The sequence below is a fragment of the Heteronotia binoei genome, chromosome 3 (genome assembly GCF_032191835.1).
Source record: "Heteronotia binoei isolate CCM8104 ecotype False Entrance Well chromosome 3, APGP_CSIRO_Hbin_v1, whole genome shotgun sequence".
In the NCBI taxonomy this organism is placed as follows: Eukaryota; Metazoa; Chordata; class Lepidosauria; order Squamata; family Gekkonidae; genus Heteronotia; species Heteronotia binoei.
In genome coordinates, this window is record NC_083225.1 from 165,287,442 (window position 1) to 165,305,088 (window position 17,647).

Consider the following 17,647-nt stretch of genomic DNA (forward strand, 5'->3'; position numbering starts at 1 on the left):
CAACAATCACCCTCAGCCCACTCAAACCAAACAAACAGCAGTTCCCCAGCAACCACAGAAATTTCAGCAATCACACAAACTCAGAAATTCTCAGCAAGTCCCCCAGCTGTTTAGAAAGCCAAACCTCACCCTTATAGCACTTCTTATCTGCTCTCTCTCAGAGCTCTCTGAAATGTGCTCAGCCTCTGGCAAAAGGTGCAGCTTAATCACCTTTTAAATATAGCTTCGAATCTACCTAAAATTTCTGTGGGCAGAAGGATCTCCATCAGCAGAAGTGCAATTTCCATGTCTCTCCCCTCCTGCTACAGCCTTGAAACACCCCAAAATGCTGATTCTGGGAGACAGTAGACATCCACCACCTGCCACATATCTTGGGGGAAGGAGCTGGAGGCCTGCCACAGGACAGAGGAAATCAGCTCCTCACCCCAGCAGAAATTTTAAATGAGCTCCAAACCAAAAGCTTTCAACCAGTACTTATCGTTCATTGCCTGAACTCATAGTATTGACCACATTTAGATTTTTCTGCAAATATTTACACAAAGGAGATTTCTAATTAATTCTCACATCCTCACCCTGCTTAGAATTTCAATGGTAACTCAAAATGCAAGGTTCCGAGGCAGTTCTTGCCCTCTAGCTTTCACAATAATTTCCATGAATTTCTTTTCTAACACAGTAGTGACCGATCAGTTTCCTTTACATATGTATAAGAGAATACATATAAAAAATCTAAAAAGAGGTACAAAAGCAATTCCTATATTTTTTGAAACAAAGCCTTTAGGTGCTTATTATGTTGGAAATGTGTTATCAGTTAGTTCTTCATTCAATGAAATAACATGGATCAAAGGATCTGCAGCAACCAAGATTTTCAATTTTATGTTGACTATAATAATTTAAACCATTCAAAAAATTAGGACAATTTCTGAAGACACTTAAGAGGAAAAATGATAGATGTAACATGATTTGAAATCCTCCCCTACCTAACAATAGGAATACAGGGTAGAAAGAGATACCCAGAAAAGAAAGTAACTGCAGTTACCTTAGATAACGTGCTTCTGTCTTTTGGTATGTCCTCTGCATTGAGATCATTTTTAGAGAGCCCCTTCTTGCTGACTTTGCTCCCTCCTTTACTGCAGTCGGAATCAAGGACAAACTTTTCAAACAGACTCTCCCCTACAGAATGCCTCTCTTTCATTTTCTCCTCATCAGCTCTCCAGTTGATACTTTTATCTTTGCCATCCGAAATGGCAGACTTTTGCAGTAGCACATCCCTTGCATGGGGCTGGCCCAATTTTGCCTCTTTGTTCTTCTGCTTCATGTGATGGCTTGCCTCCCCTACAGAGTCCGTAGATTTGCGCCCTCGCTCATCAGTGGACAATTTTGAGCCTTTCTGCACTGGGGCAGGCGTAATGGGTCTCTTATTCTCCAACTCAGCAGCCAATTTTGCTTTTTCTGGTGGCTTCTGCTTTTTGTGCATGCTTTTCTTCTCCAGGTGTTTGTCTTTGGTGTCCACTTTTCTATTGTCCTCAGATTCCTCAGCCCTTTTGTGTTTCTTCTTCTTTCTCTTCACCTTCATCACTTCAGAACTATTGTCTGTGCTTGTTGAACTGTCCAGCTGCTTTTCAATAGCTAGAACCCGTGGCACCCTTTCCCCTTCTGCCCGATCTTTTCCAGGAAATATTTTCTGCCTCTCCTCACTGCTGTCAGAGTCAAAACCCAGAGTTTCATTATCAATGCCTCGAAAAAAAGAATCATCTGGTGTACTGGGTTCAATATTTAACTGCAGGGCACTGGATTTATCCTTTTGAAAGTGTTTACTTTCTCTAGAATCGTCTTTTATTTTTTTCTTTATGTCTTTATACTCTTTTTTTTTACTGCTGTCTTTTGAATCTTCTCGCCTCTGTTTTTTGGAATCTTTTGCTTCCTCTTTCACCTCCGAAGTCCTTTTCTTTGGTTTTGAATCTGAAGCCAAACTGTCAGAGGAATTTTCACATTCTAGTCCAGGTCTCTCTTTGCCTTTTAGCGATTTAGATTTTTTCTTTCTTATCTCATCTTGGTTTCTGTCCTCCCTCTCTTTAGATTTTTTCTTTTTCTTCTTTGGAGACAGGTCTCCTTTTGCATCACTTTGCCAGTCACTGTCTGCTTCAGAATCTGCTTCAAATAAATCATCATTTAAAGGCAGCTTCTGCAGGGAAGACAGAAAGAGAAGAAGGCATTTTACAGTAAAATAAATTACCTCCTGGATCATCAGCCTAACTCAGAAGTAATCAGACTTAATACAACCAGAGTGCAGTTAAATGGCTGCCAACAGTAACCACAGAAAACAGACCTAAAAATTAGTTACTGAGTGAACATGAAGCTACTTTATACAGAGACCTGAGATCTATCAGGGTCAGTGCTCCATACTCTGACTGGTAGTAGCACTCCATGGGATCAACCTTTCACATCCTCTGCTTCCCAGTCCCTTTAACTGTAGATGTCCCATGAGGGACTGAATCTCAGACCTTTCCTATGTAAAGTATGTGCTCTATCACTAAACCACAGACCCAATCTAAAAATCAGAGTGGATGATCAAAGATGAAATCAAACGTACCTGTGTGTCTTTTTTTACGGGTTTAGGCTTAGTATCCACTATTTTCTTTCGGAATTCAAGAAGTACTTCTTTACAGTCTTCTAAATGAACCTCAGGTTCCCATGTATCATCATCTGATGTATATCCTTTCCATCGCACTTTGTATAGTATTTTGCCCTGTTAAGCAAAGACAGTGATATACACATACAATTAAGGGGAATTGTTCAACAACAAAATAGATCCTTCCAGAATTACAATTAAATGTCTAATAGTAAAACTGGGTGGCTCAAACCAATCACAACAGCAAAAACACACCACCACCAAATGACCCAAATATAGGATTCCATATACTTGGGGGGTTTCTCCAGGTATGTTGAAAAATATATGAACAGAGAGAAAAATACCCCAAATAGTCCAGTGAGGACCAACTGAGCTCCAGGAAATCTGTAATGTTGAGAGTTGATTATTCAGTTAAAAAAACAAAAGTAGAGGGAAGGGTAAATTGCTGCCCTGAGACTCAAAGAATCCTAGAGGGAGAAAGCTGAGTGTGCATAACAGGGTCAAAATTCCAGTATAATTTAGGTCCCCCCACACACATATACAATTCCTCATGGGGCTCCACTTTATAATAAAATAGCAGGAAAGCAAGGGCAAATGTAGGCATTTATTCACAGATCACAGCTGTGAGCAATGTTGGCACTGGACAGTGAAAAGCTTTTAGTAAGTGGAGTAGGCAGATTTGGAGCAGAAGTGGAAGGTATTTGTGCTATCTAGTTTGTGCAGCAATAACACAGCAGTATGCATCTCTGGGAACAGATAGCCAGCACAAAGACAGTGCTATTTTCAACTACTGATTTTTACATCTCAGTGATAAGACTCAACCAACTTTGCCTACAAGTGCAAGAGGGGGAAAGAGGGATGTGAAATCAAATGGCACCTTTTAGATTCATCAAATTTTATGCTGGAATACACTTGGTTAGTTTTAAAGGTGCCACTTGATTGCTGAATGCTGTTAGGGAATTCCTATTACACTACTCCCTCAAGAGATTGCAACAATGAAACACTGGGAAATGCAGAACTGGTTGATCATTAAATATTTTAAATTGACATGTTGGCTGCAAGACAGAGAAAGAAAAATGAAATAATAATGAAGCTGGAGTGTATAATCAAATTCATTTATTTGTGGAGGCAAATTAGTGTGTGTGGGGGGAATGATTGGACTGAAATAACTTTGCCTCTGCAATAAAACATGATCAAGCCTTACATCTTTTAATGGGATAATAACCAATGTTCCCTCTAAGCTGAGTTAGTGTGAGCTAGCTCACAGATTTTTAGCCTCCAGCTCACACATGTCTTAGCTCAGGAAGAATAACCCCAGAGCACAATAATTTATGCAGCAGCTCACAACTGTAATGCCAGTAGCTCACAAAATAGAATTTTTGTTCACAAGACTGCAGCTTAGAGAGAACATTGGCAATAACATTACAGCCAAATGTATATATTAATTTTCTAATGGAAGTAATGTATATAATATTGCAACAGTTTCACACAATGGGCAATTATTCATTTTAAAAAGAAGTCCTAGAGGCCCAAGGATTTCTTCTAAAGGAGGAATTACTATTTTCCATGGGATGACTAACTTAAACTCAACAAGATAACTCCAGAGCTGCCATGTTGGTCTGTTGCAGCTAAAATTAAACAGAAGGCTAGTAGATACTGATAGACCTATCCTCCATGAATCTATCTAAAATTTCAGCATAAGCTTTTACCTCAGACTTACTTCATCGGGCTCGTGAGGCAAACATATTTATAAAGCACATACACATATAAACACTTCAGGCACCTGACAGAAAGGGAGATAACTGAGCGAAGTTTACGTCTGAACAAATGTTGCTAATTTTGAAAGGGCCACCAAACTCACGCTTAATTTTACTGGTACAGACAAGTGTGCCTACCCACTTGGAAATTTCCGCTTATTTATTAGGTGGGACACTGAAGAATTTGCTCCCAAGCACCCAAGTTTTGGAATAAGCGGTACACATTTCATCAGCTTAGTCGACTGCACTGGTAACCTTGATGTTCTTCTTCGTCTTCTAATTACTTCACATGTGGTAAGGGATCTGAGAGGTATGAAAAGCTCTTCTGAAAAAACGGACCCTCGATTTCCCTCACAACCACAGGAACAAATCACTGAGCGGCTGCCTCCCCGCAGTGCACCGTTTATGCTCTCCCCACTCCCATGCTATCATCTCCCTCCCACCCAGGAAGAAGGCGAAACGCTACGCCGCTGTCCTCCTCCTCAGGAGGGAAAGGATCCTGCGCGGTCCGCTTTTTCCTCGCCAGGCCCGCCCCCCTCCAGCCTCACCCCTTCAGTCTTCACGTCCAGGATCTTCTCCACTTCGAAGACATCATCCTCGTCCTCCTCGCTGTCGTCGCCTCCCTTCTCACCGGCGGCCTCTGCCTTCTCCTTCGCCGCCGCAGCCTCACTCACGGCTGCCGCCATGTTAGGGCCAGTTCCCCCCCAACACCACCACCCCCAAACGTCGACAGTCTAAAGCCGCTGCGACATTCACTCCCCTCCCCCCTACACACACCCGGGTCACCTAAGCCAAACGGCCTAGTGGATAGCTTGGTTAGCGGCGCAGACTCGCGGGGGCCAATCAGCTCCCCGCGAGCTCGTGGCGTCAAGGTCAACGATAACCAATCAGAGCCGTCCTGGGGAGAGGCAGCCAATAGAGCAGGGTGCTTGAGAAACCAATCGGAGGGCAGCGGCTGAAAGAGGAGCTCGTTCCGGAAGCCTCTTGAAAGGGGTGGGGATGCAGATGTAGGGCGTGTTCGTAGTGGGGAAAAAGTCTGACCGCTGGGCAGGAATTAGAGGGTGGTTGTTTAAGGCGAACTCACCGGTGGTATAAGCAGCTTTATTAGGAGCCGCTCAGAAATCATTAAAAATAAAAGGGGTTGTTTAAATTGTTCCTAAGGGGTGGGGAGAATGCCCAGGCTAAATGCTACTAAGAATGAATGCAAAAGCCCTAGTTTGCAGTGAGGTGGTGTGAAGCTACTCCTGCAGGTTTTTAGCTAGGGATCCCAGCCTCCAGTGAGGCCTGGAATTACAGTTTATATCCAGAGATCAGTTTCCTTGGAGAATGTGAATACTTTGGAAGGTAGACTCCATGACATTGTACCTCACAAGACTCTGTTCTCTCAGATTCCACCCCAACATTTCCAGCTGCTTCCTACTAGGATTGTCAGGTCTGTGTTGGAAAATACCTGTGAACTTTCCGGGTGGACCCGGGAGAGGATGGGGTTTGGAGAGAGGAGAGGCCTCAACATGGTACTATGCCATAAAGTCCACCCTTCAAAGTAGCCATTTTCTCCAGGGGAGTTGATCTCTGCCAGCTGGAGATCAGCTGTAACAGTGAGAGATCTCCAGGCCCCACCTGAAGGCTGGCAACCCTGTTTCCCATCCAAGAGCTGGCAACCCTATTAAATGTAGCTCAATTCCAAGCAGGTCACCTCAGAAACAAGCTATAGAGGGACTGAGAGTAGAAGGTCAAATTGTGCATAATTATGATTTTAAAAAGCTTTTGTGGTGCATTTTTCTCCCCATCAGAGTTACAACAGGTTGTGAGATACCCCATGCACACCATGGGAAAACAGGACATTTCTCCCTATCACCTTCCCCTTTTAAGAGAACTATACTGGTAGCTTCATGGGGAGGTGGGGTTCCCTGTCTTCTACTTTGGAATTGATTTTCTATGCTTTTATCTTGCATTACTTCTGATATTCTAAATATTTTGTAATCTGCGTTAGGTTTCAGTGAGACAGCCAAGCTAAACCCGAAGTAAATAAATAGGGAGGAAACTGTTTAGCTTTATTGATATTTGAAAGCCTGCATTCACAGTAACTCAGAGATATCTCTCAGTAAAACATGACCACAATCAAATACACAGCTTGTTACAAGACACAGGAATAGAATGTTTTATCAAGAAGCCAATAAAATCACACAACATACCCTTGAAATCTTAATTTAGTACAAAAAAAGCATAAAACTCAGTTCTAGCAGAAAAATAATCGCACTTCTTAAATCCTGCAGGGCCAAGACAACTCTGAAGCTTTCTACGTGGTGTGATACTCCATCAGTTATTCAAGTAGCAATTTGTACTGCTTGCAAAGGAGGTATTTGTATTCATTTTCTAGAGTCTTTGCCCAGAATTTATCCTATCTGACCCACTGTGGGGGACATTTTTTTCTTACAACTGAATATGCCCCAAACATACTCATTTTTCCTAAAGTGGGGATGTTTCTCATCAATCCACACTTCCACGGAAGAATGCAAAAGTAAGAAAGGAGTTACTTATTTTGACCATGCAAGAAAATTGAACGGAACCAGAGATATTAAGGCAAACACAGTGGTGTAGAGACTTAAAAGCTTTTGCATGGTTTGAAGATTTACAGAGATACTTGTTAAGGCAAACACAGGTTTCCTGTGCCAGTGGTGTAGAAACTTAAAGGCTTTTGCATGGCTTGAAGATTTACAGGTGATTAGTTATTAAAAACATTGGTTCCCTTTTGGAATGTAATGATAAGTGTTGTTTTGGGAAGCTGTATCAACCAGGAAGAAAACCTTGCATGAAACAAGTGCATAGTTGGTTAAGTTGTCATCACAGCTTTGGTGATTCAGAATACTTTTGGTACCCACTGCACCACTGAGATGATGACCACGTTTGAGAAATACTGAGCATGATGTTTATGAGTGGTCTCTATCTCTGTACAATCATTGAAAATTTACTTATCTTACAATAGAGTAAATCCTACAACAGAGTTGTTTGGCTTAGCACCCCACCACCAATTCAATAGAACGTGGAGGCTTTTGCCCTGCATTAACTTTTTCTGCATATCAAAGGCCCTATCTGTGCTGAGGAAAAATATTTAAATCTTTGAAATGAGTGACTGCAATTCTGGATTCCTCATTTCTTGCCAGGTTCGTTAACTTTTGGATTTAAATATCCAAGAAGCCTTGGAACTTTTGACCACTATAAGGTCTCATGGACTTTTTGTACTTGATTTGGACTGAGATTTTGTGCAGTTGTCACATTACTTACATATGTGATATTTCTTGTCTTTGTCATGTTTTTTTTGCAGAAAAAGCCCAGCAGGAACTCATTTGCATATTGGGCCACACCCCCTGACACCAAGCCAGCCAGAACTGCATTCCTGTGCATTCGTGCTCCCAAGAAGCCCTGGTCTTGTGTAGAACGTTTATTAGTTTGTAAATGTTTTTCACTTTCCCTTGTATTTATTAATAACGCACACATATTTTTGATAATTATTTGTTCTTTATCCTTCACTTTTTGTGCTACCAATCACAGTTTATTTTTTCGTCTTGCAAGACTGTTACTGTGATTCCTAGGTTTTTGTTAACTCCCAAGCCACTTAAGGGCACTGTGAACATCATTTGGCAGAAAATAAACAGAGTAATAAGCCATAGTCTCAGCAACTCATGCTTTCTGAACTAAATTTAAGCTGCTGAGGATGTCTGAATTCTGAATAAGTATGTATGTGCCTACTAGTGCAAAAAAAAAAAAATGACGGTACCTCTTTATTCTACTTTTCCTGTTTTTAGAACATTTAAGCCTATTAATTTTTCTTAGCTCAAAATGGTTCAGTCTGATTAATTTGTTACAAGCCTGAGAATGACTCTTTAGCAAGTTTTAAGAATGTAAGAAGAGCTCTGCTGGATCAAACCAGTGGTCCATCTAATCCAGCATCCTGTCTCACACAAGTGTTTACTATGGAGAGCCAACAACAGAGCATAGAGGCCTTCCCCTGATGTTGCTTCCTAGCATTGGTGCTCAGAGGCTTTCTGTCTGTAAATGTGTGGAGGTTCCCTTTACTCATCATGGCTAGTATCTGGAGGGGTCTGTTAGAATTGATCTAATCCCCTTTAAGATCTTCTGTGCTTTTATATTTCACTCAACTGATGGTTCAATAGAAAAGACACCAAGAAGTTAAAACAGGAAAAAGTCATACTGATGTAGTACACTCTCATGTATCTACTGGGAATCATTAAGGGGATTGGAGAAAATATTTATGTTTTAGGGGGAAAGAACTCTTACACCAAAAAGTAGGATAACATTTTGAGGGTCTTAAGTTTGAAGACTGTAAAAAAGATGAGTTGCCTTTTTCTTTGTCTAGGTCAGCAGTGTCCAACTCATTTGTTATGATGGCCAGATCTCACATAAATGAGACCTTGCTGGGCTGAGCCATGTGTATCATAATATGTAATGCCAGGTAGCAGAGATATAAATTTTATAAAGGACACAGACAAACACAGAGATTTTTTTTTATAACCCCCCCCCCCCCGTAAAATAAAGCATGCTTAAAACATTACCACTTGTTGGTCTTCGTATCTCTTCCGTGCAATCCATGGAACTGGGCAAAAGCAGCTCAGGCGCTTTCCTTCCTTCCCCAGGGGACCAGGATGGGAAGGAGCCTCAGCCAATAGAAGGAAGAGAGGCTTGTCTCAGTAGCTGTGCAATTGAGAGGGTTTGGCAAAGCAAGCTGTGATGCAGAAGGAAGCAAGAGAGGGAGAAGGAAGAAGACAGCCAGTTGCTTGTGGGCCTGATAGGAGCCCTCTGGAGGCCTGATTCAGCCCCTGAGCCGCATGTTTCATCAAATTGACTGGTGAGCCTGGTAGAAGCCAGGCATATCAAATTCAGTGCCTCACTCTGTGAAAACCCCACTGGTGGGTGGAAAGATCCTAGAATAAAAAAAAGTTTTAAATCACAGTAATACCAGTCCACTCTTTAATTCTTAAACTCCTAAAGATCTTTGCATGCTGTGCAATGATTGTCCATCCTATACTTAAGAGAAAAAAAGTAAAGTCTTGTAAATTTTTGGCAAACATTAATAAAATGTCCATATCATACCAACTGAACAAGTGGTAATGTTGTATTCTGGTAGAGGGAGATCACACAGTCTAGTTTCATGGAAGTTTAATCTAAACCCCAGAGATGTGTTACACTGGAAGAAGCAGCTACAATAACGTATTTGTGGTTACAATGTAGAATGTCAAAGCTAAATGATATGTGTACTGCTGATAGTTAAGAAAAGCTTAATCAGTTAAGGTAATTTAGTGATTGTAATCAAAGAAATGTACTACAGGATCTTTTCCCACTAGTAAAATCCCATTGTTGTAGAGATGGGTTGTGAGGTTGAGGAAGGAATTCTTTTATTTACTGTTGGCAAGGGTTCCCATTATTTTGATACCCAATAGCTTCTTAGTGGCAAAGTCCCAGTCTTTTCCAAGTTCAAGTCGCTGGCAGATAGAAGGGAATTGTCGGTTAGTTCTTTTTGCCCATTCAACTGCTTTCTTCACTGCATCAAATGCCCTGTGAACAACAGTAGAAGCAGAAAAGATCTGAGTACAGTTATCTTGACCACAGAGATACCATCTTCAAAGATACAAAAAGGAGAATACATTCAGGTGAGTAGCCATGTTGGTCTGAAGCAGCAAAATGATGTTTGAATCCAGTGGCACCTTTAAGACTAATAAGGCTTTATTCCTCATACAAGCTTTTGTGTGCAAGCTTATACCCAGAAATAAAACCTTTAAGATGCCACTGCACTTAAGAAGAAGAATAGTCACTGCATCTTTGTCTTACTGTCATAACAGTAAGATGTCGACCGGCTGGCTGTCGCATGTTTTTATAGTTTTTCTTTATGTTTAAATCTGCACGTATCTTTTAATTATTTTGTAAGCTGATTTAAGCCCCTTTAAGGAAGGAAAAACAGCACAAAACTATTTTAAACCTGAGAACTCTCCCTCCCTCCACAATTATCATGGCTTAATTAAGTCTAAACAAGGTTTTGTGCACTCCATCTGTAGGAAGTGGCAGACAGATGAGTGTTTTTATCACAGCCACCTACGCTTTTCCCTTTTGCTCAGCATCCAGCTGGATGACAACTCTGGGGATCCAGGAAAGCTTGTTCACTCATCTGTGACACTGTGGTTGATCTTAATCAGAGGTGGCCAAATTGTGGCTCTTTCACACATATTGAGTGGCCCTGTTGGCCTGCTTACAGAAGGCATTTCTCTAAATCACTTCGCCAAGCCAAACACCTCCCTCCCCCCATCTATTTGCCTTCCTTTCTTCCTTGCAGCTCTCAGACTTCTAACATAACACATGAATGTTGTTTATTCTATGTGGCTCTTATGTTAAGCAAGTTTGGCCACTCCTGATCTTAACAAACGGCTGGTTTCCTTTTGTTGTTTGCTTTAAAGGAGCAAGAGAGTCACCTACAAACTCTAGGAAAACTAAACAAAAGTCCAGTGGCACTTTATTGTCTGAGTAAGTGAACTGTGACTCTCAGAAGCCTATACTGAAGTAAATGTTGTTACGGTGTTACTGGACTTTTATTTTGCTGTAACAAACATGGGTACCACTTTAAAATGTTCAACCACACAAGTGGGGACCTGTGATACTCTTGGGGGATCCCTTCCATCTTTTAATCGTTCTCCCACACTGGGCTGTTGCAGTTTTCTAATGCTGCCCCCCCCCCCCCCCCCAATTGCTGCTGCTGGTCCCGGGCCCAGCAAGCCTTCAGGCCTCTGCTGCTGGGCCTCCTGCAGCATCCTTCCCCCCACTGTCACTAACTGCTAAACTAAGGCCCAGTGAGTCTCCCAGCCTCTGCCACTCCCCCCCCCCAACAGCTGCTACTGCTGATCCTGGGTCTAGTGAGGCTCCCAGCCTCTGTTGCTGGGCTGCCATGGTTTGCTACTGCTGCCACCCCTGGGCCTCACCAGGCTCCCAGGTGAAGAGATGTTAAGTTTTTATGTCACCCACGCATGCCCAGACCACACAAAAAGTGTTGTCTGGGCATGCGTGGATAACATAAAAACTTGCCTAGACAACTTTGGGGGGGGGGGCAATTACACCCCCAATGTAATCAAACTGGAGAGCCAGTTTGGTGTGGGTGTGCGGACTCTTATCTGGGAGAACCGGGTTTGATTCCCTACTCCTCCACTTGCACCTGCTGGCATGGCCTTGGGTCAGCCATAGCTCTGGCAGAGGTTGTCCTTGAAAGGGCAGCTGCTGGGAGAGCCCTCTACAGCCCCACCCACCTCACTGGGTGTCTGTTGTGGGGGAGGAAGGTAAAGGAGATTGTGAGCCGCTCTGAGACTCTTTGGAGTGGAGGGCGGGATATAAATCCAATATCATCTTCTTCTTCTTTAAAGATTTCAGATTTTTCTGTGTTGGGGGGGGGATTCCACAAGTTGGCAGAAATTTTTCTTTTCTTGTGGCCCTGATATGTGCATTTAGATAATCTGCAAATGGGGGCCATTTGTAGCTATTAGATACTGGGAGTTTCCCTTTTGCAGACCTCACTGGAACAAAGACTGCTCCCCAATACCCCATTACATGCTCTTTCCCAAGTCCTGCTTGTTTTAATGTCATCATGCAGGGGACTGCTAGTGGATTATGGGTACTATACAGTGTTCACCAAAGAATTACAGCAAACAGCAATTTGGAAAAAGCTAGCTTTAGAGGACCTTAAGGCATAGGGAAGGAAGAAAAGGAATATCAACCAAGCTGCAAACCTGAACAGAAGATCTGTCTATAAATATTGGAACCTGCAACAGTGATTTGAATAAAAAGCAAAATCTAAGCTTAATAATTTTTGGAAGGAACCAAAATCACAGTCTAATGTCCATAAAGGACATGTCAAAATTCAGTAGTTACTACTCATCTTTTTCTTCAGTCATTACCTGCTTTGTCCACATGAAGTGCTGTAACTAATCAGTGAGCTGGGAGCAACTGATTTATGTTTTTTCCCCCTGTCTGTACATAAACGGCCTCAAACTTTACTTGTCAAACATACCGTGATGGGGGAGAGTCATTCAGTTTCATTAGTGATTTGAAAGTGATGCCTTCCAGTTGCTTGAATCGTATAACCTGCAGTACCAGAAGTGTAGCAATCAATTGCAACAGCTTTTCTTTCCCCTTGGGACCTAAATAAATTGAAACAAATATTGGAAAGAACCAGCATTTTTTGTGTGTGTGTTCTACATTAAAAAGCTCATTGCTAATGGCACAGGGAGTGTTATTGCTCTGCTATTGCATATACTGAGAAAAGAATTCTTATTTTAAATATCCAAAATTTTCTTATCAGAGTGCTGGTGTCATCCCTGCATGCATTCTGCTGTATTTTCCCTTCATTTTTCAGTTGCAGTTGGCTCTCAAAGCAGCTCAGAGGAAACACAAATGACAACAAACATTTAATTTAAGTGATCCCTGGAGAGGGATCAAGACATGATGGATGGAAGCCTGGGTGCTCTGTTTTCCCACTGAAAGCCCCAATGCCCCATCAATGGCATAGCTTTCTAGCAGGTGTAGGCCTGAGCTAGCAGCACTTCAGGGAATCACAACATTTTGTCCTAAATTATTTTAATAGCTTACTCAGGCTCAGATACAGAACTTGAATAGGTTGTCTCCAACCGTAAGTCAAAGGAACAGCCTTGACAGTTGGTTTTCCTACACAAGGGCTTCAATACCACAATTTCCCTTGGGTTGCCATGCAGCGATACCTACTGTGGAATCGTTAGCCAAAGCTGTGGAAGGTCATCAGCAGTATATTAAGCCCTGTGAAATACCAGCAGTGTTCTGTCTCGCATGCAAGGACCTTTATTTATTTATTACATTAAGCTTATATCCCGCCCTCTCCGCAAGCGGACTCAGGGCGGCTCGCAACATTACATTACTACCATTAAACCAATAAAACATATAAAACATAATTACATATTTAATTTTTAAAAATTATTTAAAACCATTTCATGGTGCTGTATTAATACAATACAGGCGGTTCTGAAAATTCGGTAGTGACCACCAGTACTCTACTTGGTGCTCTATATGATGTCCAGTGGCAGCTCTCTCTGTTAGATATCGAAGGCCTTTGATCATGGGAAGTATTTACAACCAATGCTTTAAAAAAAAAAAAACCTCCAAACCCTCATTATATTGGCATTAGGATTAAGTCTTGTCAGAAATCAATATTTGATTCTCATTAAGTATGTGAAGTATAAAGGAGAGAAGATGCTGAGGTTTGAGACTGCTGTTGCCAAAATTTCAAGTGTTCTTAGGTTTAGACAAAATATTATACTCCAGTGCATACTCCTTTAAAATATTTATATATATAATTTATACTTTATTTATATATACATATATAAAAATATATATATATATATATAGTGTGTGTGTGTGTGTGTGTGTGTGCGCGCGCGTATGAGTGCCTGGAAGTCATGGCTGATGTGTGGCAACCCCTGACAGGGCTGGAAGGCAAGGGCATTTAGAGAGGTGGCTTGCTGCCTGCCTCTGCTTCTTGACCCTGGTATTCCTTGGAGGCCTCCCATCCAAGTACTTGCCAGGGTTGGCCTTGTTTAGCTTCCACGATGTGATTGAGATCAAACTTGCGTGGGCTATCCAGGTCAGGGCTTGTGCACCTTTCGTATGGAATGGTGTGATTCTTAACAATTCTGGAAGCAAGCATTAAACATAAGGCTGGATGTGATGAAAATGGTATGCCAGGGAATCCTGAATATATGTAAGAAGATGATGATGCTATGACTTCTTACTGCATTGAAACAATCAACAGGTTCTGGGAGAAGCTTCCCCCCCCCCTTTTTTATGCTTTCAGTTGCAGAAATTGAGGTCATGAATGATTTTTTTTTAAATGAGAACTTTCTATGACTACATCAAGGAAGTCAGTGACACACATGTATGTGTAATCTGCCTTGAGTCTCAATGAGAAAGGTGGACTATAAATAAGGCAAATAGAAAATAAATAAGAACTAATCAAGGGCTCACTCAGGAATGCTATTAACAAAGGAGAAATATTAATTTAAAAGAAAGGGGCAATAAGGTAAATCAAATAGACAGTAGCGGTGGATACCAGCTTCTCCAAGTAGCTGGTACTTTGCTAGTGCCCTAAAAACAAGTTGGTACTATAATTTTATTTTAAGCACACACAAAGGCACAAATCGAGTCTGAAAAAAGATGGGAAGACAACACAGAAAACATCAACATTGAACAAAGTTGTCTGGATTCTTTGCAGAAACTAAACAAACAAATGATGTCCATTCCAGACTGAACAGGTAGCATGGAAACATTTGAAGTATAAGCCGGATCCATGCCTTAACAGAAACACCTGCGAACACTTTGCTTTTAAATACTAGATCAGGGGTGTTGAGCTCATTTGTTATGAAGGCTGGATCTGACATAAATGAGACCTTGTTGGGCCGGGCCATATGTGTACTTATTTAAGATTAGCTAGCAGAGATATGAACTTTTCAAAGGACACAGACAAACATGACTACAAATTTTTTTTAAAAAAAAACTTAAAATAAAACATGCTTAAAATATTAGCACTTGTTGGTCTTAAAGGTGCTTTCTTTGTATTTCTCCCATGGGATCCAGGGAACTGGGCAAAGAAAGCTCTGGCTCTTTCCCCCCTTCCCAGGGGACCAATGGAGAAAATTGAGGTTTTGCTCTGTAGCTCCTGTGCGATTCAGCAAGCCTTGTAAAGCAAGCTGAGATGCAGAAGGCAGCAAGAGAGAGGGAGAAGGAAGCAGACAAGAGCCACTTGCTTGGGGGGGCTGATAGGAGCCCTCCAGCGGCCTGATTCAGCCCTCGGGCCACATGCTTGACACTCCTGTACTAGATATTCTGAAGTAAAAGCTGCTGTATAAATGAAAGAACAAATGGATTTACCAAGAGATTGAATCCCTCTTTTTGTTAGTGAGACGCTGACTAAATCATTCACATCTAGATCCAAAATGGTCCCAAGTTCAGCTGTGAGCTGCCAAAAACCATCCTGTAGAAGAAAAGTAAAAGTAAAACAGCATCCTAAAAAAGAAAGCAAGGTGAACAAATCATTTTGTGCAGGTGTTTAAATTGGAAATGATATTCAGTTGGTTAAATCATTTTAAAAATGCTGATGGAATCTTAATTATTTCAAAATAGATTTAATTGTTTAAAGAAAAACATTTATGGGATAACCCTCAAAGTCAACTGCAGGGAACCCTGTTTTCACACTGGCATGCGACCTGGGAAGAGGACCCCATTTTAGTCTCTTCTCCATTTTAGTCTCTTCTCCACCACTTCCAGAAATTCTTTTTAACAAGAACAAAAGTGACAAGAAAGGCCTTGTATTCTTTGATAGGAAGAGACAGCCCCACTCTGTAATCAGCACTAGAACTTAAGACTGTAGGAGTGGAATTACACACTGCCCTGATGATGGATAGATCCAATTAACCTTGGGGGGGGGGGGAGTGTCTGTGGAATGGATCACACCTCCTTTTCCTTTCCAGGGGCAATGCAATTCATTTTGACAGCTGCAGAAATCATCTTTGCCCAAGCTCTTCCACAAAAGGAGTGACAGGCTCTGGCAAAAGTGTGGAGCAGCAATTTCTGCCTATTTCCCTGTCTTGGTACTGCCCCCCTCCCGCAATGTATCCCTTGTCTGGTCCTGCAGTTATTCCAGCCCTCAAATACAGGAGGTTGTGGGGAAAATAATCCACTCCAGGAACTTGGCCTGTTCATGGGTTCTTGGATCTAATTGATTGTAAGGTTAATCTGGGACCATAAACTGGGCCTATAAGAAGAAGGAAACAGAAGGGTTTTTCTAGTCTATGGTGTGTACTGAATATATGCATACTTCCACAATTAAAACTATGGAATTTTAAAGAAATGCAAATTATTATAGGTGCTGGTACTGGCACATTTTGAAAGAAATGTTTTTAATTTCTATAACATAATTTTCTTGAGTCACTTTACAGCTCCCTGATGAGCAATCTTTTGCTGGCTAGAAATTTATTTACTTAGGTATTTAGGCTCCACTTTTTTTCTTGAAGGGGATCCAAATTAACTTAAAGCCTCCTCTATTTCAGCCTCACAAGAATTACCCTGTAAAGTAGGCTGGGCAGAAAGAGAGTGACTGGCTCATGACCATGCAGCAAGTTTCCATAGCAAATTAGGGATTCAAACCTGGGTCTCCCCACTCCTAGGCTGATATTCATCTAATCTCTAAATCCTGCTAGCTAACTTCTTGTCACAAGGGGGGTTTTTAAAACCAAAAATAAAAAGGCTGCTATTTGACAAATCCTTCCCTCCCTTCAGTGGCAGAGCAACTGGGTCGATCCCTCTTTGGTCTCTGTGGTCAGGAAGTGAAACCATCTTGGCCTTTTCTTGCAACAGCTGTAGAAAAAGGATTCTATACCTGATGCTGCAGCTCAGAGAGCTGAGGCCACGATACAGCACTCAGTGGTTGTTCTGCAACACGCATCCTGCAGACTTTCTTTTTAAACTTCCTCTTCCCAATGATATTCTTTGGAGAGAGAGAGAACCATTAGATTCAAGACCCATAGCACCTTAGAGACCAACTAGAGTTTCAGGGTACATGCTTTTGAGAGTCAAAATTCCCTTCATCAGATAGGACTATTAGTTGTTCATTTGTATACCCTGCTTTTCTCTACCCAAAGGAGACTTGGAGTGGCTTACAATCACTTTCCCTTCCTCTCCCCACATCAGGCACCTTGTGAGACAGGTGGGGCTGAGAGAGTTCTGAGGAAGCTGTGATTGATCTAAGGTCATCCAGCAGACTTCATGTGGAGAAGTGGGGGATCAAACCTGGCTCTCCAAATCAGAGTCTGCTGCTCTTAGCCACTACACCATACTGGCTCTCACAAGTGGAGTAGTGTAAAAAGAGAGAAATCAGAGAAAACTATCCATAGATTCAGTGCTTTCAGTAGGCAGCAGCACTTTGCTAAATGCCCCAACTGCACGGCAGTACTGAAGCCGGAGAAGCAGGAAGAGCACAGCTGCCCACTTAAAGAGAAAAAGGATCTTCTTGGGCCAGTGGAGGAAAGGAAGAGGAATCCCAGCATCAGCCACTGTTCTGGCACTCAGAATTCATAAGATGGATCCTGTCACCTTTGGTCTCTCCCAAACAACCATCCACTATAGTCTTAGTAAGAATTATGACCCAAACCCCACCCCATCCCACGTTTTTACAAAGAATAAT

The 17,647-nt window shown here is 41.8% G+C and overlaps 2 protein-coding genes across 5 annotated transcripts in view; both read right to left on the reverse strand.

Annotated features, from left to right (window-relative positions):
- The window catches only part of MPHOSPH8 (M-phase phosphoprotein 8), a 29,843-nt gene extending 24,493 nt beyond the window's left edge, over window positions 1-5,350 (reverse strand). For 2 of the 4 annotated variants that reach the window (XM_060234831.1, XM_060234829.1), the window contains exons 1-3: window positions 4,935-5,350; window positions 2,591-2,746; window positions 1,037-2,179 (exon numbers count right to left, since the gene is read on the reverse strand). In XM_060234831.1, coding sequence (XP_060090814.1) covers window positions 1,037-2,179; window positions 2,591-2,746; window positions 4,935-5,072 — 1,437 coding nt within the window. In that variant the 5' untranslated portion in view covers window positions 5,073-5,350. Of the gene's footprint in view, window positions 1-1,036; window positions 2,183-2,590; window positions 2,747-4,934 lie in introns of all 4 variants that reach the window. The other 2 variants (XM_060234830.1, XM_060234828.1) reach the window with 1 other exon arrangement.
- A 4,011-nt stretch (window positions 5,351-9,361) lies between these two features.
- PARP4 (poly(ADP-ribose) polymerase family member 4) overlaps window positions 9,362-17,647 on the reverse strand; it is a 59,522-nt gene continuing 51,236 nt past the window's right edge. The window contains exons 33-36 of the mRNA XM_060235308.1: window positions 16,844-16,951; window positions 15,337-15,439; window positions 12,452-12,581; window positions 9,362-9,960 (exon numbers count right to left, since the gene is read on the reverse strand). Coding sequence (XP_060091291.1) covers window positions 9,801-9,960; window positions 12,452-12,581; window positions 15,337-15,439; window positions 16,844-16,951 — 501 coding nt within the window. The 3' untranslated portion in view covers window positions 9,362-9,800. The remainder of the gene's footprint in view (window positions 9,961-12,451; window positions 12,582-15,336; window positions 15,440-16,843; window positions 16,952-17,647) is intronic.